This window comes from Drosophila mojavensis, unplaced genomic scaffold (genome assembly GCF_018153725.1).
Source record: "Drosophila mojavensis isolate 15081-1352.22 unplaced genomic scaffold, ASM1815372v1 contig_36, whole genome shotgun sequence".
Taxonomy (NCBI): domain Eukaryota; kingdom Metazoa; phylum Arthropoda; class Insecta; order Diptera; family Drosophilidae; genus Drosophila; species Drosophila mojavensis.
This window is the reverse complement of record NW_025318858.1, coordinates 15,164,931-15,188,595: the sequence shown is the minus strand read 5'-3', so window position 1 is coordinate 15,188,595 and position 23,665 is coordinate 15,164,931. Positions and strand designations below refer to the sequence as shown.

The 23,665-nt window shown below is 35.0% G+C and overlaps 1 protein-coding gene across 1 annotated transcript in view; it reads left to right on the top strand.

The window, feature by feature from the left end:
• Window positions 1-23,665, top strand: part of LOC6576851 (ATP-binding cassette sub-family C member Sur) — a 69,551-nt gene that overhangs the window by 5,038 nt on the left and 40,848 nt on the right. Inside the window, exons 2-9 of the mRNA XM_002002799.4 lie at window positions 6,280-6,545; window positions 6,704-6,879; window positions 13,155-13,370; window positions 15,807-16,596; window positions 17,679-17,782; window positions 20,490-20,627; window positions 21,334-21,496; window positions 21,762-22,659. Of these exons, the coding sequence (XP_002002835.1) occupies window positions 6,280-6,545; window positions 6,704-6,879; window positions 13,155-13,370; window positions 15,807-16,596; window positions 17,679-17,782; window positions 20,490-20,627; window positions 21,334-21,496; window positions 21,762-22,659 (2,751 nt within the window). The remainder of the gene's footprint in view (window positions 1-6,279; window positions 6,546-6,703; window positions 6,880-13,154; window positions 13,371-15,806; window positions 16,597-17,678; window positions 17,783-20,489; window positions 20,628-21,333; window positions 21,497-21,761; window positions 22,660-23,665) is intronic.

Below are 23,665 nucleotides of genomic sequence, written 5' to 3'. Positions count from 1 at the left end.
TGGCAGTCCGTAACTTGGATCGCTGGATCATTGGTCATTGGTCATTCAATATGCGCATATATCTTCATCATCTGCTCGAAATGGAAGCAGCAGCTGCAACCGGCAAAGCATTAAACAGTTGCCCGCTTTGTCATTTCAATATTTCTTGTCATATACATATTTATCTGCGGTCAATTCAATGGACTTAATTAAAGTAACTCCATGCACAAATGCCTAGGAATGTGGCACAAATATGAATGCAATGCCTTTAAGCTATCAATTCATATGCTCGAATTGCTTTTGAGCAAATAAACAAACAAATAAAATTGATTAAAAATTGTTCATAATTATGATTTGTAAATTAATAGATAATATTTTAAAGTCAAATTTATTATAATTAATTATTTAATTATAATTAAAAAATAATAATAATATATATATACATATATATATAATTGGAAATTGACAAAGTTGATCAGCTAGTCCAAGTATAAATTCTTCGAAAAATCCCATTGGAACGATTATGTGCTTCCAATTAAAATTTTTATATACATATATATAGTATATTGTATATCATTGTATGACTTTATTTTTAGCTTATCAATTAATAATTTGTTAAAAAGAAAAACAAGTAATTGGAAATTGTGACAAAGTTGATCAGCTAGTCCAAGTATAAATTCTTATAAATTCTTATCAAATTTGAACAATTAGTGAGTAATTGGGCATTGCCCAGCTTAAATAATTAATCTTGAAAATTTATAAATGTCGTAAAAACTTACTCGAGCTTTGCATCTGTTTGCCATTATTAATATATTGACATTCCTTACAGATTTAAGTATATTTATATGTTTAATTTATTAAATATATATTGGATATACACTATAAACCTATTTTCCGTCAGGCTGTAAAATATTAGGAAAGGTTTAAGTTTTATTTCCTAGTTGGGCACTTCCGATTAGAGCCGACATTAAGACAAATTAGTCTTAGTTTGAATAAATTATCTTTTACAATTTAGCCCAATAACTGATTTTCCATCCCATTTGAACTTGACCGTAAAAATATCCAACACATAAATTCAAATGAGTCAAATATAAACAAAGTGCATAACAAGTGGATGCATTCGGGGCACGCTTCCCATTTAGAGCAATCCAAAGGCCACTTGAATCATTCCAAATATCATTGATATCCGAAACTAATAGAGCTCAATGCAGCATACTTCAAGTACTTGAAAATCACTCACACCCCCGAGAAGAAGAAAAAAATACAAAACAGAGCTAAGGATGCACATCAATAAACAGTTCGAAATGAATCCAACAACAACAACAACAACAACAACAACAACAACAACAACAACAACAACAATGAATCGCTCTCGCACTCACACTCGTGAGTGCACTCATTGCGCCTCGGACTCATTCATAAAAAATCAGCTCCCGATGGCCATAATATATTCGGCACTTGAGAAATAGCGTCCCGTGCCAAGGCAACAACAGCTGCCGCAACAGCAACAGCAACTGCAACAGCAACAGCAACTGCAACATCTGCAAGTGCAACAGCAACTGCAACTGCAATTTTCTGGTATTTTTGGATCATTTGGTAAACAAATCAAAGTCGAGTGCAGAGCAGTGAGTGTATTTTAAGTTTTATTAGATATCTTAATTTGACGCTCGAGCATTACGTAAAGGTGTGGCAGCCAGAGAGGAAACAGGTGCGGAGAGTTGGGCAGAGTGTGAAAAGCTGTTGTACATGTTCTCCAGCAAATCTGGCAATTGCGATTGTCTATATTGTTGTCTGTTTTAATACCCTGCGTATAGTGAGGATGCAAAAGAAGGGTATAGTGGCTCGCAGTTTGCATATATATATGTATGTATGTATGTGTCTGAGGGTATATTGGTTAAAGTGAACAACAAGCAACATGATGAAATATATAGTTTTTGAGTTGATAAAGTACAATAAAATTGGATCTGGAGAAAGAGCAAGGTATAGTAATAATAGATAGATAATAATAGATAGTATTAAAGTAGACTGATATTCGTTTGAAATTGATGTTATTGAATTGTCTACTACAATCTCATTTAGAATTACAAAAACACTCAACTTAGTTTTATGTCTAGGGTATCTACTAGTCTGGTCCGTATTTATCACGTCTTTTGGTGTCTTATGTTTGAGAGGGCTCAAAAACCTTGTTCAAGTGCATGATAATCGTAGAGAAATGAAAGAGCAGTAAAAATCAAGTGTTTCATAATTAAGCTCAATAGAACTATTTACAGATACAATATATATGTACATATATGGAAAGTACTGCAGAGTCGATATCTATTTGTCTCTCTGTATACAAAGTGGAGTATCGATTAATTCAAGAGCGAAATAATTGAAAATGTGAATGAAGGCAAGCCATGAGCACGTGCTGCATAATTTGGATTAAAATAATGGTTAAACGACAAACATTCATTTTAAACTTGAGTTTCTATTAGTAAGATCCAAAATATTTAAGAGCGAGAACTTTGAATAATTGTTAGCTTTGACTTCTTCAAAATGACGGCATGACTGTATGCTGATGTGTCCGAGAAATACCCGAAACTATTTATTAAAATGACTAAAATGTATATATTCTATAATATCTATGATTGTGTTTTGTATTTAAACATAGTATCATTACTTTCGATAAACTTACCACAATACAAACTTATTCTTAACTATTCCATAACGATTGTAATATATAGAACCGTTGTTTTATTGTGGGTCTCCCGTACTTTCCTTCAGTTGAGATGTCTTTTACAAAGATAATATCGTATCACTAATAGGAAGTAGGAGGCGAGTCAGTTAACAGCAAACAACTCTGTTAACAGCGCCTCCTACGGTTAATATCAGAGAGCTAGTCTGTTAACGGCAGAGAGTGACTCTGGTAACAGCCGATAGCAACACTAACATTAACAGCAGAGAGGGGCTTACTCTATTAACAGCGGACTGCGACACTCACTGTAAAGAGCGCTTCCAACTTTTAGTAGTGTTGGTGTGAGGATCAGAGCTTGTGCAAAGCTTTTGCGTGTTAGCTAGACGCTGAGGGAGGGAGACAGAATGACTGCATACCGGGGTGTAGTTGCGGGTGTAAATCAATTATACAAAAATTTCATCAGATGCCTTTTCTATTTGTTGCATATTTTGAAGATTATTGAATTTTGTTAAATTTTTTTACTTTTAAATTTTTTACTTTAGCACACGTTTTAGATTGAATATTGAGTACTCAAAGTAAGAAGCAGTGCAAATCAACTTCAGTGCAAATCAACTTATGATTATTTTATTTTCATTTAAAATTGTATTTACTGAATTCGTGCTCGAGGCAATTGCATGCTATAAATTGACTTATGCGTTAGAGAAAGCAATTTATTTATTATTCCTTTATTGGCTCGCAGCAAGGCTCGAATCATGCAACATATTTTACATAAACTAACAATATTTTTAGATAAAAGGAAATTCTCCAATTTAGTTGGTCGACTAAAATAATTAAAATTGCATCAGATATCATTTATCATTTATCAATTTACCAGGTGCAAAAAATATTTGGGCAACAAAGTGATGGACAAACATACACACATGCACAAATGTATATAAACATTGGCTACATAGTCTATATATGTATGTATATAACAAATTACAGGAATTGTTCAAATTTTTCACTCAACGACTATTAATTTGCAAATGCTACCGCTACAGCAAGGTGAAAAATAAAAAAATATATAAAAAATGTACAAACTTTGCTATCAATAAAAAATGTTGCACCTGAGTCTGGGCAAAACAAAAATTCGAACAATGCAAATCAACAAAAATGTTGTAAACAATTTCGAATAGCTTTGCATTTTTTATTATTTTCTTTTGCATACTGCATTTAAATGCACATTTCCCGGCAAAAAAGGAAAAATGAAAATGAAACCAAAAAAAAAAAAAAAACAAAAAACAAAAAATAATTTTTTTTTCACAAAAAGTATTGGAAATCAATTATTCATGCACTTTTAGAGCGGTCAAAAATGTAATTAATATGTAAGAGTTGTCTGTATTTTGTCTGTCGGGCTCTTTGGCTGTCCGCCTGTCAGCTAGGCATTTTTCATTAAATTTATAGACTATCTGGGAGCACAATAAATAAAATTGCCCAAGAAATAAATAAACAAAAACTTTCCAAAAATTTGCCGGCGCGCTAAAAAATTAAAATCAAGCCACAATTGCACGGGTAACCCCCACTCGGTCTTCTCCTCCCTCTCTCTATCTTGCTCTCTATTTTTATGTGTGTGTGTGTGTGTGTGTGTGTGTGTGTGTGTCTATGCTTCCTTGCACTGGGCACGCCTCTGCACCAAATGGTATATGCAACAATGTATTCGCCATAAATAATATTTCAACGGCATTGGCACTGTGTGCCAGCCTCTTCCTCTCCTTCCAGCACTCCCTTACCCCTTCTAACCACCACTAGCTCCATTTCGCTCTATCTCCCTTTATCCCGCAGTTAGCTGCCCGTTTTTTTGTCAGCCATGTGCAAACGTGTAAACGTTCACGTTGTGCAGCCAAAAAGTATGCCACATTTTTGCACATCATTAAATATATTTTGTGTGAGCTGGATATATAGAATTCATAGCGAAGAGGAAGCAAATTTGTATAGAGTTTGCTATTATATTGAGTTGGCAATGAATTTATAGATATTGCCTCTAATCTGAACACAATTTTCCGCGTCTTAAAATTGATATAGAATTTTGTTTTTATTTTAAAAAATGTTAAGGCTTATTTTGCTCAAAAGATTATTTTGTCTTTAATTCATCTAAAATATGAAATTTCAATTTGTTTTATTTAATTTACATTTGATTTGAATGTAGATCTGTTGCTTGTCAGATTCTCGAGCTTTGTTTGTTGCTTTCTCAAGATGTAAATGTCTAAGATATTTTGATATAAACAGTTCTTTAATGGAACATCTTAACAGTTCACATAATACCTATAGATTGATATATAATAGCTATCCTTTCTAGAAATATACTCATCTTCAATACTACAATTATATCATACAGCTGTCTTTTTGAAAATATATACATATTAGTAGTAAATGGTATTAGTTGCTAGGGCCTTAACTAGAATAACAGGAAACTTTAACACCTCTTAAGGTCTAAAATTGACAATATATAATATAATTTTATTGGGAATCTCGCAAAGCCTCGTTATGGCTTGTAATCAAACATGCTTCTCTAATTTACATTGCCATGAAATGTTGAATAAAATATACACTAAATTTATACTAAATTTTATACAGAATATATACAAAATATATAATAAATGTATATATACAAAATATATATAAAATAATATATATATATTTAATATACATATACTAAATACTTTTAAAATATATACTTTACTTTCTTGACAAATAAATGTTATACTCAATAAAATAAAAATATCAATTATTTATTTATTAAATATAAACTAACTACTTATTATACTATTGGCAGTCGCGGTACTACTTCAATGAGCATAGCTGTATAATATAACTAACTCTTAATAGTCAAGTTTATGTCGAGAGAGAAAGGAATGTTCGACTGGAAATTCGGCTTGCCTTTTATGTCCAACCTAATTCCTTCTCTATAAACTTATCTCTCATTTACCCTTGCATATTATTTCATATTGCAAATTAAATGAATTTAGCTAAAGTTCTTCTGCGTGCCTACCTCTCTTTCTCTATTTCCCTCTCTCTTACTCTCTCAGTCCGGTGAGTAAATCTGCGGTCAGATTCCATTCACTTGGCTATTAAAAGTTGGTTAGCTAATTTGAATCAAAACCATGGCAATGCAATCAAAAAGCGGGCCACTTCACTGCCTGTCATATATCACACTTAAGGTTATGGCCAGGCAGACGTAGACGTAGGACAACAACACCAGCAACAACAACAACAACATGAGCAAAAGCAAACAGACGAGTTTTTCTAGCTGTGTGAGTGGAAACTCAGCCAAAGAGAAGTCGCATAAACACTTGAATATAATTGTGGAAATTACAAAGAGCACTTGAATACACACAGACTGATACACACACTCACACAAACAGACACACACAGTCACAGTCTCAGCCATTCGACTGGGTCCTTTAGCTATCTGGCTTGTTGTGCCGTGCACTCCACTTAATTAAACCAAAAAACTGTTGATATTGTGTTATTTATGCATTCACTACTACTGCTACTACTACAGCCTTACCTATTGGATCCTACCTAGCTACGTTATATATAGAGCAAACCTGTTTGAAAACTCCCACGTTTCCCCTCTCTCGTTTCAGGTGCCATAAAACTTTGCTGGCCTTTCACAATTTGCGCGCAGCTGTTTCGCTGCTCCTGCTGGCCGTTAATAGTCTCGAGCTGGCCAGGAGTCTGCTGCCCCAGCGCCGGACAGAGCAGCTGTATCAGCTCTTTGACACAACGCCCAAGGAGCTGAATGTTCTGATTATCATTGGCACGGGCACCGTGCGGAATGCCCTCGCTGCCGTCCTGTTGACAATTATGCTAATGTGCTATCATCGTGTGCTCGAGCGCAAAAAGATGACAGGTGCGTCTGACTGGCTTCTATTCCCACTCTTTGTCCGTCTCTCTCTCTCTCTCTCTCTCTCTCTCTCTCTCTCTCTCTCTTTCTGTTTGTTATTGTGTGTCTGCTGGTCAGATAATTTGATGCCAGCTAAATTAATCAAACACCGTCTCATTTCGTAGACTTTCTCTACGGCAGTATCGCCATAGAAATGTTGATTTTTCTGCTGCGCATCGATGAGCTCGCCGAGGTGGCCTATTACGAGGAGCTCCTTGAGCTGGAGACCTGCCTGCTCAGCGTAACGGTGATTTGTCTATTGGTCTTGGCTGCACTGGATGGATATACCATTTATAAAGAGGTGAGTACGCCATTTACATAAATACAAATTTGATATCATAAATCATAATCAACAAATTAATTAGAAATGGGCAGCTCCAAGGAGACGGAGTCGAACGAACTTTAATTCTCACTCTCTGAATGGGCTCAAATAAGAAGAATCAGCGAATCCTAGCGCTAGAGAACGTTTTGATAAATTTTGTGTTCATAAATTGGCGAGCAATGTTGGTCTTCTTCTTTCTATATGGTGTATTGTGCCATTGTTAACTCCAGACATTTTCTTCTCATGATCGATCGTTTCTGGAGAATAATGTTGTTTATGCCTCTCCTCTGCTATGCGACCATACCAACACTCACGAGTTTTGTCTGAATACATTGAGATACATTAAAAAATAAAGGCATAATGGTATACATATATATTGTACTACTTTTTTAATTGAAATCTTGATTCCGAGCTTAGAGATAAAAATCCCATCCCATAAAGTCTATATTCGACGTACCCATCTGGCAACTCTTTTATCGATCAATAGAGGCAGACACAATACGCCGTATAGGGCTAAGGCTGCCATTCGAGAGATATCATATTCAAAAAGTGATGTCAATAAATCTACTTGAACCAACTAAAATGATAATCATGTTATCGAATATGGGCAGCCTTGTCCCTATAAAAACAATCGAAGATTCCTATATATTCTTAATCACGAGGACTATCGGAGTCAACACAGAATTGTTCATCTGTCCGTCCTATACGCATAAGCATGCGTCTGTCTGTCCGTATGAACTCATTGATTTATATCGATAACTAATATAATTTTTCTATTATCGATACAAGTAGCTAATTTATTCACATTCTTAATTTACAGCTTTCCATATACTAGATTCAGATTTTGGTAATAAGTATAGAACAATATTCTTTGTTTGACTGTCTCTTTTTCTCTCTGTCTTTTCTCTTTTTGACTCACTCTCTGCCTCTTTCTGTATCTCTCTCTCTCTCTGCTTCTTTCTGTATCTATCTCTGTCTGTCTTGCTCTCTCTCTCTCTCTTCCTCTTGTCCGTTCGTTTTCTTTTTCTCTTCCGTTCACTTTCCCTCTCTTACTTTCTCTCGCTCTTTCCCTGTCTCATTCAGAAAACCCGCTTATCGAATTAACATTCATGCATATATGATATTGCCCAGCAGATAGTTAAATATTTAAAGAGGCGGTAGAAAGAGGCGAACCATGTGGAAAGTGGATGGCTTCGGTCGTTGTGTCTTCTCATGCTTGACATTATTTCCGCTTGAGACCGGAAATCCAAAGTTGCCACACAGGACACACAAGACACACAGAGCATGCCACACGAATGCACAGATATCCACACAACAACAACAACAACAACAACAGACACTAAAAGCGGCACAGCGCAATAAGCGCTCCAAAGTAGCAAAGCAAATAAAAATATTAAACTTACATTGGGCGCCTCTGCCCTGCTTGCCTCTTTTGCCAAGACAGTGGGCGTGGTGGGGTGGTGTGGGCAGACAACATGGACTTCATATAAAGCTCACAGCTTACGGCTGTTTATACATTCAACCGCCGGCTGCTCCTGATCCTCCTGCTGCTCTGGTCCATAAACGAGCCGGCGCTGTGCACCAAAAAACTTGCACCTTAACTTTGTGCGCGGCCATTGTTATGCAGCCAAATGCACTAATGCTGTTGCATACCTGAAGATGCAGCCGAATACCGAAACTAGTTCAACTGCCACACGTGTGTGGGTGTCCCTCTTGTCTGTGTGTGTGTGTGTGTGCTGCGTTAAAGTTTGCTAAAATGCGGATATTCAATATTGATCAGCAGGAGGCGAAGCGAATGCGAATATTTCTTTATTTTTTGTTAAGTATATAAAAATTAATTGTCTTTAGGTATATTACATATACAGCGGCGGTCATCAAAATATTTGCACGACCAAGCATAAAATGTAGAGCAAAATAAATCTGCGATCTTGAATATGTAACTTAGATTCATTCACAAGTTAAGCAGAAACTCGGATATAGCCAAAGGATCTTAATATGTTATTAAAAAATACATTTATAGATGGACATCAAAAGATATAGATATATAAATAGGTAATAGATAGATTTAATAATTTATTTTAATTTCTTTTTTAAATCTTAAGTGGAAAATAATTGAGTAAATAAGACAGACAGACAGACAAGTACAAATAGACAGCAAAAGATGAATAGTTATAGATATACTTATAAATAGACAGACACAATAAATTTACTATTTTATTGTTTAATTATTATTATTAATATTTTTAATTATTAGATTAAATATTTTACTTGAATTTATTTATTTTTCTTTTAATTTTTAGATTAAGTATTTTATTTGAATTTATTTTCACATTATTATCAACTGCAAAATCTAGTCTACTTTATATTATTATTCAATTATTATTATTATTATTTTTAATTATTGGATGAAAGATTTTTTTTTGAACTTATTTTTGTATTTTTTAATTATTAAAATAAGTATTTTAAAAAAATTTTTTTTTACAAATTACTATTAACTGCAGAATCTACTTAAAATTCGTACTTCTACAACTTACGGATTATAATAGATGTTCAGGTCTAGAGAATTTTGAATCGAGTTTGCCAAATTTTGCTTCTTAAGCCTTAAGGGACGAACAGGGCGCAGTATTCTTGGGAGCATACCTAGGCCTCTTAGCAATTGTTCACTGCATCTGCTAGTATGCCTTATAGAATTAAGTAAATAAAATGAATAAATTTATAAGGTATTCCCTATAGATAGACCGCTCTTTATGCTACAGCCAATTAGGCGATTTTGATTCACTAATAATTCAGTCAATAGCTTGAGAAACCCGTTTTCATAAATAACTTGTCTAAAAATAGTACAGCTTATCCCTATCTAAAAAGGTTCTCACAACCCTACGAGAAAGCCCTTTGAATGTAGGCTTAGTGTTAACACACAATATATATTTATTGAGCTTGGGTTCCATATTCTTTTTATTGATCCGTTCTGGTAAATTTATGTAAAGTCAGGCGTCCTTCTCTGCTGGCTGCCATCTCTGTCCTTCACTTGTGTTCCAAGATATTCATGCACATGTCGTATGAGTAATATTCAAACATCAAATCAATGCCAGCTGAGGCTAAAAAGCCAATTGAAAGGCAAACTTTGGTTGGAGCAGCACACCAGCATCTTCCTGCCAAAAAAAGAGGAGAGAACTATGTAAATTCTCATGAAGTGCGCCCTTGAGTATGCTATACATTTGGCAAGTGGTTCGTTGCGAGGGTTTTTCGAGCAAATGCAGGCAATGGAATTACGCTGCATAAACGATGGGAACCAAGGCAAAGGAAAAAGAAAACACAGCCTTTGGCATACAATTGAGCGCTGGACATTTGTCAACATTTTCCGCAGCACCGCCCCTCCGTTCGCCATCCACTAGCCAAAGTCACAACTAAGAAGAGCCGGAAACTGCGGCAACTGACAAAATGCCGCTTCACGTGCTCCGCTTATCTGTTACTCCACGAGAGCCACGGGAAGGCCCAACCTAATTTGGATGCCGCCATGCAGTGCATAATTTTAATAAAGGAAGTGTGCGGCAGCTCTTGTTTGTGGGCGTCGCAGAGGCAACAGCAGATGCGGGGCGTGTACTACAGAGAGGCGGTGCGAGGTAGCTGGTAGCTACTTGTAAAATGAGAATAGCTGAGCCGAGGGTGTGTGCAAATAATGCCATGCAACGCTGAGCGCAATCCCGAAAATACAAACAACGAAGACGGCGTACAAGTTGGGGTATATTCGACTATTGAATACGCTATCGTTATGCATAAATAATATATGTAGTTAGTTCTAATAGTTAATGAACATAGTCAATGTTTATAAATTTAATTGAATTTATATTTTTGTTCAGTGTGTAATCTTATAGCTAATTAAAAATAAATAATTAAAAATAAAAAAATAAAAGTAAATAGCTTAAGTAAACTACAAATCCAACAAATAATTAATGAAGTAAGATTATAAAATGTCTGCACAGATTTCTTAAAAAAAATGGTTTAAATAAAATAAGAATTTAAAAAACCCCTAAAATTATTTAACATACATACTTCAAAAATTTTTAAAATAAAAAAATAATGCAATAATATTATAAACGATATTTTATTTTATTAATTTAAGTCATTTATTAATTTATTTATATATTTAAATTTATTTATAAATTTAATTTAATCGAATTTAATGTTCTTATAATAAATTTAAAATATTTTTGTAAAGTTTAAATAATGTTCACATACAAAATATTATTTAATAAATGAAATTTGAATGTTTTCATTATTTAAACTTTACAAAAATATTTTAAATTTTATATTTACATTAAATTGAATTAAATGAAAAATTTTAATAATCAGTTTCCTTAATGAAAATGAATTATCGAAATACTCATTAAATAGTAAATCTCTATGATAAAAAAATTAAAAATTATAAAAAAAAAAATTATTATAGATATGAATTACTTTAGTTTATAATTGGATATATAAGTAACCCCGACTTGCATTAGAGTATAGTTAAAACCGGTTGCAGATTTTGCAGTTGTTATTGTTGTTGTTGTTTTAGTTGTTGTTAGAAACGGATGTTGGGTTAGGCGGTTGATTGTATATATATATATATATAAATATATATATATATATATATATATATAAATATATATATATATATATATATATATATATATGTGGGGGTGTCTATCTGACGAGGGTAAAGCGCTTGGGCCAGGAAGGAAAAGAGGCAGAAGAGTAAAGGCGTGGCTTTCAGTGCAGTTTGCATTTGCATTTGCATTTTGCATTTTGGTAGCGAGCGAGCGCGTAAAATTAGCTGAGCAAATAGCCGAGGAGTAGAAGTGAAGTGAAGGACTCACCCGACGTTGACAATGCAAAAGGTTTATTTAATTTAACAAGGGATTATCATAAAGCACGGTCGAGGCGTGGGCGGTTGGGAGTAGTGCTGCGCTCAGTGCTGGGATTTTAATATGTTTACATTTTAATTGAGGTTAAGCGCAGATTTGCAGCTCTTCGAAATCCTTTTGCACTGGCCAAATATTTTATTTATGTCAGTTTGGCAAAGCGTTTGCATACTTCAAGGCGTTGAGCGCTTGACCGCACCACGAGTGCCACAAAAACGGCTCGCTTTAGACTTGGCTAAGTGCAACAAATGCCACAACACAACTGCCACAGCAGCTGCAGCAAAGCTGCCAACCTGCAACAGTTTTTATCCAAAAAAAAAAAAAAAAAAAAAAAGACAAAAAAATAGGAACAAAATAGAGAAACACAACTAGACTGGCCAGACGAAGTGCCATTGTTAAGGCGTTGAGCTGCATACAGAACGTGTTGCACATCAAGAGCATGGTGTAAAAAAATAAAAATATGGCTAGTATGGTGTCAACTGCAACTGACTGAGAGATACTCTGTAATCAGCAAGTGATTTTAGAATATTATACTACGTTGAGTCTATTGGTATTTTTTATAAATCATATTCAATGAAACACACAGGGTAAAAAGGGATACATTGTATTGTATTATACTATTATTTTTATTATCTTATCTTATGTATGTATTAAAATTATTTCTATAATTACTATTTTTTTATTATTTTTTTCTTCGTTCTTTTTTTTTATTATTATTATTATTATTTTTTTTTTTTTACAACACATATATTTGAATATTTAACTAATCTTTATTTGGATTCCTGATTAGAGTTTTTTTAAAGCCAAATAAGCGATATCAAAGTAAATTAAGCATCAACTGACAATCAGCCGTTACGTAAAAAAATTTTGGACTGAGTTTTATAAATTTTCTTTACTGCACAGTTATATATATATTTTGGGCTATTTCAAAATTATTTATATAAAAATATATTAAAAAATTCTTGTCAATTATAAGTGACAAGACAACATATAATATGCAATATTATTTCCTTACAATATTTCTCAACCACCCTACATTTGCTCTTCGCATGGGCATACACATTATTATAAGTGGCAGTAACACATGCGAGCAAGACACTCAAATGTCATCTTATCTTTTTGCATGGCAGACGAGGCCACTGAGAGGCAGCTTGGAATTTGTTGTTAGAGCTTAAGGCCAGTTACTAAGTTGCTTTTGAGTTATGGTCCAGTTTTTGGCTGGCTTTGTCTTCTTTTGGAGCGATGCAAAGTTGTGTGAGCCGTCAGCTCGGGCTGATGCGAACTTCATCAAAAGTTGTTTAATCTGGTAAATCTGCTGGGACTTATATATGATTCTACAATCTTATACTGCAGCGTTATCGGGACGATTATCTGGAGGATTACGACTGCATCGGCTACAAGCATACGCTGGCCACATTCTATTCGAAGATCTGCTTCTGGTGGCTTACTTCGCTGCTCTGGCTGGGCTACAAGGAACCGCTCGAACAGGAGGATCTGGGCCAAATGCGATTGGAGGATAGCGCCAGAGCGCATTACGATCGATTTTTATATATATACACGGAGGAGATGGTGAGTTATTAATATTTATTGATTAATATTATTAATATTTATAATATTAGTAATTACGAGTAATAATTTAAATTGTCTTCTGCGAGATATCTGTAAAACTTTATTAATTATGTTTACCAGAATATTTCTAAAATATCAATTAATTGATAATAATTTATAAAGTTTGTAATACTATTTTCTATGAATATTCAGATCAACTAAACACGCTATATAAGCGAGAAAGAGATAGTTAGCGACAGATAGATAGATAGAGAGAGAGATAGATAGATATAAAGAGAGAGAGAGAGAGTGAGAAAGACAGAAGCAGAGAGAAAGAGAGAGAGAGAGCGAGTGAGAAAGACAGAGAGAGAGAGAGAGTGAGAGTGAGAAAGACAGAAGCAGAGAGAGAGAGAGAGAGAGAGTAAATAAGAGAGAGAGATAGAGAGCACAGGGTAATATTGAATTTCTTAATTGAGTCGTAACCCCAGGGAAGAGTTGTAGGAACGTTAATTTTTGATCAAAGTTGATTTATTAAATATTGTTTTACATATGATACAATTACATATATTCATAAATATATTCATTAATGTGCTCACGCGTATTCGAAAGTCTTTGCACTTATGTATTGTGCTAATAACCTATATAAAAAAGGCATTAAGCGGCCACTGAGCTCATTGACTGTCATTTAATTAAAAATTATACATTAACAAAAAAGAAAAGCAGTAAAAGAAAATAATAAATAAATAATTAAATGCGAATGGCAAAAAAAAAAAAAAAAAAAAAAACAACAAAAACACGAAGCCCTGTTACAATTGAGTCTTCTTTCCGGCTTGGCGTGGCTTGGCCTGGCTCTGTTGAATTTCCATTAAGAAAATATTGTATTTCATTTGCAAAAAGCACAACAAGCAAATTGCTTAATTATTTATTTAAATGCAATGCCGCCCGTTGGCCAGCGGCAATAAATTATCAATGCAAATAAAATATATATAACTGTATATACCTTTGTGCATATATTTGAATATATCACGCGATGGGCCAGAGATGCGGCCATTTGCTTGATAACAAAGTGAAAGTGTGGTCTTTGTCGAGTTTGCTTCAGGCATACCCTGCAATACAAAAGAATTCGTAAAGGGTCGTCTGGCAAAGTAGATAGAGATATTTGAGTTTCAACAGGCGTTGCGTTGAAGAAAAGAATCAGATGGGGCACAGAGACAATAGACGAGGAGAGAAGATTAAATGGATAAGAGAGAAGAGAAGATTCAAGATAAAGAAGAATAAAATGAGAGAAGAGGGGAGCAGGAATAGAGAAGATAAACAAGAAGAAAGAACACATAAAAGTGAAAGTGGAAGAAAGAAGAAGGAGTGAGGAGAGTAAACACAGAACACAAAAGAAGAAAAGAGAGCGGCAAGTGAACAGAGACAAAAAACTAAAAAAATATAAGCAAAGAGAGAGAGAGAGAGAGAGAGGACAAGGTAAAAGAAGAGAGCAGATAATTTTATTAAAATAAATTTTGTAATATATTCCTTGAAAATTATTCTTCTTTTTATATATGTGAGCTCTACAGGGTATTTTTCTCGCTGGTATTTCAACCAATCTGGAATTGTCTTGGCTTGTGTGTGTTTTTAAATGTTAATTTATTTGCCGCATTTTGTGCGCAATTTTTAATGACAAAATGGCAACTGACTGTGTAAATTATTATGAAATGCCAGCGAACGATGTAGCCAAAGGATATATTAAACGTCTGGCATTAATGTGCTTATTAATTACACTTAATAGGAGCCACATGGCGTATACGTAAAATCTAAAGAGTATATATGTTGAAAGTGGACCGATAGTGTATATTAATCAAAAATTAAAAATATTGAAATATGGAAAGAAATTTTATATACTTTAATCATATATATATATATGTTAATTATATTTATTGCAAAAATATTTATGTATATACATACATATATGTATGCATATATTAAATTTTTTTTTTTTAGTGCAATGTGCATATACTGAACTACAGTCGAGTCTCGATAGATTAGTTTTTGTTTTTCGATTTACAGAGAGATTTCAAATTATTGAAATTATCGAGAAAGAGTTTTTTCAATTTTTTTTTATCACGATTTTCGATTTGGAAATGTAGCATTAAAATTTGATATACCATACTAAGTTTCTACAAAATCTAAATATTAAGTGATTTTAATTTAGTTCTTTGTGTTAACTTCAATATCCATACAAAATAAGGAAATCATCTCCAAACATTCCGAACCAGAGCAAAGCTTTAACTCTTGCTTAATTCATTTATTGTCTAATTATATTTTAATAAATATAATAATACAACAATTTTTAATAGTAAAAACCTTTTCCGTTTACAAATAATATATATATATAATATAAATAAATAATATAAAAATAAAAAATATTTTTATAATTTATTTAATTTCTCTCCACTATTGTGTTTGCAGAAAAAATCGAATGCATCGCCTTCGCTGTGGTATTGCTACATAAAGAACAGTTGGCGCATGTTTGCGCTGGGCGGCTTTTTGAAGTTGGCCGGTGATTTATTTGCATTGATTGGTCCGCTGGCCATACAGCAAATAGTGCAGTATATTGAGGGACTCTATGCGGCGGCACAGGAAGAAGTTCGGGCGCAGGTTCATGCACAGGCAGCTACAGCAAATAGATCAATACCATTGGAAGGAGTTGGGGGGCCTAATGCGGCCGCAGATGGTGCCGATGTTGATTACTACGAAGATTATGATGTTGCCAATGATGATGGGGCCTACAATGATATGGGTTTGGGCATGGGCATGGGTATTGGCATTGGTGATGTGCGAATTTACTATGCCAGATGGTCGGATTTGCTAACAAATGGCTGGAGCATTGCTTGGCTGGTGTTATTGGCCGCATTGGCGCAGGCCGCATTGTCGCAGGCCTCCACGCATGTGCTCAACATGACGGGCATCAGGATTAAAACATCGCTACAGGGTCTAATTTATCGCAAAAGTTTGCTTCTAAATGCCAGCAGCGGTTGTGGCAACAATGCCGCTGATGATGACGACAAACCATCGACTCCTGCTCCTGCTGCTCCTGCTCCTGCTGCTGCTGCTGCTGCTGCTCCTGCCACGGCCACTACTTCCGCAGCTGATGTACAGCAAAATGGCAAAAACATTAGGTTGACTCCCAATGATAAGCCTGTCGAGGTGGCTGCCACACAACAACAACAACAACAAAGGCAAACGGAGCGTTCAGGCGGTGAGTGTTTGGCTTTGCTGCCAACTCGAACTCGAACTCATCCCACGCATTCATTTATCCATCCACACATCCCCCTTCCCCCTATTCCCACTCCCCTTAACCACAATCTCTATGTGTGCCCAAGTTCTGTTTGACAGAGGCAAATGTGCGTTTGGTGTTAATTGAAAGTTTTACGGCTGAAGTGTTTGCTACCAAATGTCCACGTGTAATTGGCTTAAGTGGGCGTGGCCATGTGAATCGTTATTTGTGTTCAGTTGCGCCGAGAGACTGAGTCCGCTTTTCGTATCCAGTAAAGACAAATTGCTTTTGCGAATGGCTTAGTCCAGTCAAAAGAGTTTAGCTTCATGGCGATACACGTTTTTATGACAATCGACGTGACTCAATGAAATAGCCCAATCAATATAGAACGCTAGCTGATTGATTTCTAATCAGCTCAGCATTAAAGTTAGGGCATTCCAAGTCTATAAAGTTGAGCAAGTCTATAAAGTTGAATAAGAGATTAATGAAATAAAGTTAGTTGATTAATTGATGAAGATAACTTGATGGTTAGTTTAATTAATAAAGTTAACTTAGATAAATAAGAAAATACAAAAATTTTATGCATTATTGGTCAAACAATAATCATGAATTTAAATAATAAGCATTTTTAAATAAATAAAAAAATGATTATATAGAGTCAAAAATTCTATTTTTTTTTTTTAATACAAAATTTTAAATAGTATACAACAGACAATTTAATTTGATTAGAGATATATATATTATTTGAGATATAGATCTTTTTTTTTTTTTTTTTGTTTAAAATTTTTTTATTGAGAAATGATACGAGTTCAAAGGCAGTTTTATTTAAAATTTTTTTTTTTTATGAGGCTTCAAGTATTTGTAGTACATTGAAATAAAAAATCGTAAAACATTTGCTACTAATAAATTGAATAAAGTGCCCTAAAAACATTGCAGCAGCAACTCATGTATAATATATTTATACAAAACTGTTCCACTTTTGGCATACAATTAATTGCCTGTGACCTTAACTAGCACTTAATGTAATTTGTTATTTATTTATTGGCATCGTTTCTTGCACACAGGCCTCGGCGATATTGGTGCCATCACGAATCACATGACGGAGGACACGCTCAACATAATGCAATTCTTTTGGATCGCTCACTATGCCTGGGCTATTCCATTCAAGGTTCGTATCAAAAACTATGCTAATTTACGAGCAACTTGTGTGCCATTTTAGATGCTCGGTCATAGATCGAAAAGGGTATATTGGTTGTGTGTAATGTTGCTCGTTTGTATTTCTTTCTGTCAGTGTTGTAAGTTTTTAATATTGTTTACATTGCACAAATCAGTTTAAAACAAAATACATAAATAAATAAGCAAATAAATTAAGAGAAAGATTAAAATAAAATAAAGTAATTAAAATATTTTAATAAGTAAATAAATTATAAATACAAATAAAATGTATATAAATAAATAAATAAATAAACAAAATTAAATTAAATTAAATTGAGTACGCAAAAATTCTCTTTAATTATAAAAAATATTAAAAAAAGAAACAAAACAATAAATACAGTTGTAAATAATTTAATAATTTGATAATAAATATGTAATAATTAATAATGAATCATAATTAAAAATAAATTTAATAAGACAATAAACAAATAAGTAAATACATTAATATTCAGAAAATAAATAAATAAAAAATAATTGGACAATTAATTTACTGAATATACGTATGTATTTCCTCAGTGTATTGAGTACAAATTTAATTTATACATCTACTGTGCTATAAAGTTACTATATCTTCAATTTGTTGATCCATAAATTCAAAAATTAGTCAAATGAGTCGTGCCCAGTGTCAGCATATCTATATTTCAATTCAATTTACCTGTTTTGTTCAACTTGGGCGAGTATTACACAGTCAACTACATTCGTTTGTAATGCACTCAATTCCTTTTGTTTTTCTGGTCACATTTAGCACTGGGCTTATTTATAACACTCGCCTTGACTTGGACTTGGACTTGGACAATTTTAATCGTGCGCTTAGATTTATTTGCCTGTCTATAAATTGCATTTGATTTGTATTCATTTTCGTGCAATTTCTTATGCGCTGCAAGCAAATTGTATTTGCCTTTGGCATTACAATGTGTTTCCAAAGGCGTTGGCCAAATATTTGCCCTTTGGCTTTAGCTTTGGCCTACAAAGGCCCATTTATAGTTTGTTTGGGTTCAGGGATTTTTATGTAATTGAGCAAACTTGTTAATGATTAAACCAAATACAGAACCCAAACACACACACACACGCATACAAACACACACATACTTTCACGCATAATTAATGCGTATTAAATGTGTAAGTGTGTATGAATTTTGGCATAATTAACAGTCTGGTTGTATTTACTCTAGGCTTTGCCAGTTTCAGTTCCAGTTCCAGTTCCAGTTCGAGTTCTGCCTCCCCATGCATGAATCCTGTCTCGAAATGAATTGATTTGCAAATGTTGCTCGCCCAACTGGGCTTAGGATTTGTGGCTGTGGTGGTGCGTTGGCTCGGCACAATGAACAGTCCATAGTCCTGGCAGCAGCTGCATTATAATTTACTCGTTTGTATGCAGGCCGAATCGGATTTGTCGGCCAGGCTGAATCGTATTTCGCAACATGTTTATATTGTGTAAAAAATTAATTAACATTTAGGCAGCAAACGCTGGCGTGGGCGTTCCCAAGTCGTTGTAATCTATTTGAAATAGATGCAGTTCCAGATTTGCTTGCCACCTCATTTACATCAGCAGCAGCGAAATGCGATTTAGATGTGGGAAATGCTTTTGATAGTGATACTCTTAGTAAACAGAGATTTTGACTGATCTGGGTTATATTTATCTGCCAATTGATTGACTTATTGATTGATGCTCAACTCGGAAATGATATGAAATATCGTAAAATATATCTAGAATATATATACTATATTATTATAGTAATAGTTGACTATTTGCATTGGTTGTCTGATTGATTGACTGACCGATTGACTGACTAGTTGATTGATTAATTGATTCGTTAGCTGACTGATTCAATTAACATTAACATTAACAGAATAATTGTCTGATTCAAGGATTAATTGATGGGTGAATGATTGATTAAAGACAGAATGATTGATTGATTGACTGACTGACCCTATATAAATATATGTATCTGAATAAAAGTTTTTTTTTTACTGATTTAAACTTTCAGTTATTGATAAGAAAAGCTTAAACAATAAATATTCATGAATATTGTAATACAGTAGTATCCGGCTATAACTACGTCGCTATACCCGGAAGATGTTATAACCATATTAGTTTTTCTGAGGACCAGAAAATTCGTCGCAATAACAGTACGGTCGCTATAAACGGAGTCGTCATAGCCGGATTCTACTGCATTTCTCAAATACTATTACTAATAATGATTAACATCTGTTTATATGTTAATATGATAGACTGACTGATTGATTTGCAATTTTAATTTATATAATACATAAATCGATAGATACATAGATTTAGATTTCTCATTTCTCTCACTAGAGAGATTTCTGAGTACTTTGAATATTTAAAAAAATCATAAATCAGTGCCTCAGTCAATCAGTCAATCATAATCGGGAACGAATTATTTTCCTTTCTGCTCTGTTGCTCACTTTCTATGTGAAATCTTAACAATAATATTATAGGGCTTTAATTCGGTTGCGCTCAGCTTCATTATGAACTTCATTATGCCTACTCATGTTGATTGGCCAAATTACGTAGTCACATCATAATCATCTGATGCGGAGACAATATTGCCATGCCAGCACAATTTGCATAAGCAAATAAACTAGTGTCTGAAGTAGCAAATAAATTCTTATCGAATACCAACGCATCTTGTTTGCAGATAGCCCTGGTCATCTACCTGCTGTACCTGAAGCTGGGCATAAGTGCGGTGATTGGGGCCATTGTGTGCATTGTCATTATGACACCGTTGCAGTTCGTCATCGGCCGAGCCATGTCGAGGAATGAGGAAAGGATTGCGGTAAGTGGAAGCACGAAGTAATACGAGTAGTCTAAGGTGACAAAAGCACAATTTAATTAGAGAGCGAACTACAATGAACAAAATTAACTTCAGGCTGCTCCAGCTTAAGCCACAAAACACTTGAAACACAGCAAGAGCCTCACAATCTGTTTGTTTGCCATTTGCCTGCCATTATTTTGCCATTTGCAGCCCAAAATTTGTATTGTGTTTAAACTCGAACTCAAACTCCAACTCGAACACTGACCGACTGACTGCCGCCAATGGCTCATTTAAGAGTTGCTTGTTAACAGATTTGTGGTCAATTTAAAGTAATTGTCAGTTGGTCAGCTTCAGTTAATTGAATTTTGGCTTTTGCTCAGAGTTTCTACAATTATTTGTGGCCAATCTAAGTCTGGACATTTCTAAGCCACCGTCTGGCTTTTTACAACCTGAATGCCCATTGTAAGTGGACAATCCGGTTATAATGGTTTTGCGTAAATGTGTGTAACAGGTGTTTGTATGTATATATATATATAGAGTTTATGTATGTATTTATGTACATATGTATTTTGGATCGGTATAACGGGATGAGTTGATTTAGCTGTATCTGTGTGTCCGTCCGCTTGTCAGTGTGTCCATTCGTTTGACTAGCCGTTAGTTCGTTCACCTATCTCCTCCCGTCTAAGGGATAATAATTTATATTAAATATCATTTAATTTTTCCTCAGAAATTCACGGATGAACGATTAAAGAAAATCCATGACACCTTGATAGGCATAAAAATAATCAAGCTGAATGCCTGGGACGAGGTTTTTCTCAGAAAAATTCAAGCTGCTCGCGAAAAGGAGCTCAAATATCTGAAAAAGGATGCCATGTACTGGACGCTAATGAGTGAGTGGAAATTTTTATATATATAATATAAAATATAAAATATAAAATATAAAATATAAAATATAAAATATAAAATATAAAATATAAAATATAAAATATAAAATATAAAATATAATATATAAAATATAAGATATAAAATATAAAATATAAAATAAAAAATAAAAAATTTGAAATATAAAATATAATTAATAAAATATAGAAATCGATATTGCTATATAGTCTCTATATCTCTCTAGTTAATACGAATTCTCTGCTCTCGTTGCAGCCATTTTGACCCACATTTGCACTGTGCTAATCACATTTGTTACGCTGGCTGTTTATGTTAATCTGCCGCTCGAATCGCGCTCGAATTTCGATGCCAGCCATCTGTTCGCTGCGCTGGCGCTGTTTCAGCAGCTGACGGTGCCGCTGCTGATCTTTCCCATAACGGTGCCCATTATCATTGCCGCGCGGGTGTCCACACGCCGGCTGGAGCGCTTCCTGCACGCACCCGAGATCCAGAAGCAGTTCGAGGGCATACGCAATATGGCGCGCATCCTCAGCAAGAGCGACGCCTCGCTGGACATGTACGAGACGCAGGAGAAGTCGAATATGGCGCTGCGCACGGCCCAGGCGGAGAACCGGCTGAACGAGCAGCGACAGGCGCTGCGCATTCGCATACCCGAGACGCCGCCATCGCCGGCACCGCTGGCTCAATCGGAGCCCATAACGCCGCTGCTGCTGGCGAGCAACGGTGAGGCCGTCGAGGAGAAATCGCCGCCTCTGTTCGGCCACGATCTGGGCCACCAGAAGCTGGTGCAGCATCGCAAGGAACTGTTGCGCAACACGCCCTATGTGGCCATACGGCCGCCCAAACTGTTCGGCGGCACCGTCGAGCGGCCCATCGAGTTTTCGGTGGTGCGTGCCCGCAACACGGACAGCTGGCGGCGCGACTCCCTGCTGCTGAAGATGCCCGACGACATCGCCGTGTCCATCAACGACGGCCTCTTCACCTGGCAGCCGCAGTGCCGGCTGCCCAATGTCCAGCTACACGTTCAGGAAATGGCCATACCCAAGGGCAAGCTGACCATCATTGTGGGCAAGACTGGCAGCGGCAAGACCTCGCTCCTGTCCGCCCTGCTCATGGAGATGCCACTGCTGGCGGGGAATATGTTCTGGCACAAGTGAGTACAAGCTTGAATTTCCATTTTCCATTTGCCATTTACTTCCCCCCATCGGGGGAAAATGGGATTTACATACATATGTATATGTATAATATATGCATATTACATAAAGCGTAAAGCATATTTTATAGAGTAGGCGTTTATACATTGAATAAACATCCACATATGTAGATAGAGTCGGGGACTATCCATCGAAATTCGAAGATAAAATAGAATTGGAATTAAAAAATAAAAAATAAATAAGTTTATCTGGTTTAAAATCAGCAAGCTAATTAATTTTGTTTATCTTTCGCCTTCTCTCGTAATTAATCATAAATAACTTAATAATGATCAGTCCAAGTTTAGCATTTCGTTTATTTATCATCTTCTTTTATGTCTTTATACATTATTTTGAAAGCCATAAAAATCTATTTAAAACAAGTAAGAAGGCTCCAGTCGAGACTGCTCGACTAGGAGATACCCTGAACCCTCCAAGCTGATATTCTAATCATTCTGCACTTCTTCTATGTACACATACATACACATGCACTTATAAGCACGCGCTCTGCTAACTGCGCAGTAAGCAGCGGCTGCGCTTGGGCTGCGCTGCAGTGTGGGCAATATTATGAGAATTTATTTGTTGAATAATTTCTTTTGTAGACATACGATCTTAATGAAACTTTTAGAGCGTAATCATATGGTGAATATGTGTGTACATTCCAAATCACAAGTCTCTAGTACTTGAAATGCGTTTTTTACAAATTGGGGGCGAAGGGGGCGTGGTATCCAAAATCTGTAAATGACAAAATCTTTGTGTCTATTAACTCTATATACAACGCAAATTTTAAGTCTCCAGGTCTAAAAGTGTTCAAACTAGGCTGAAAAAACCAAGTCAATTTTTCGATTATTCTCCATAAAAAAGTTATCGGATGAGTTATCGAAAAAATAAAGCAAACTCGTACTGCCTATGGTATACACGAGTATGCATGCCAAATTTCAGCTCTCTAGCTCTTATATCTTCTGAGAT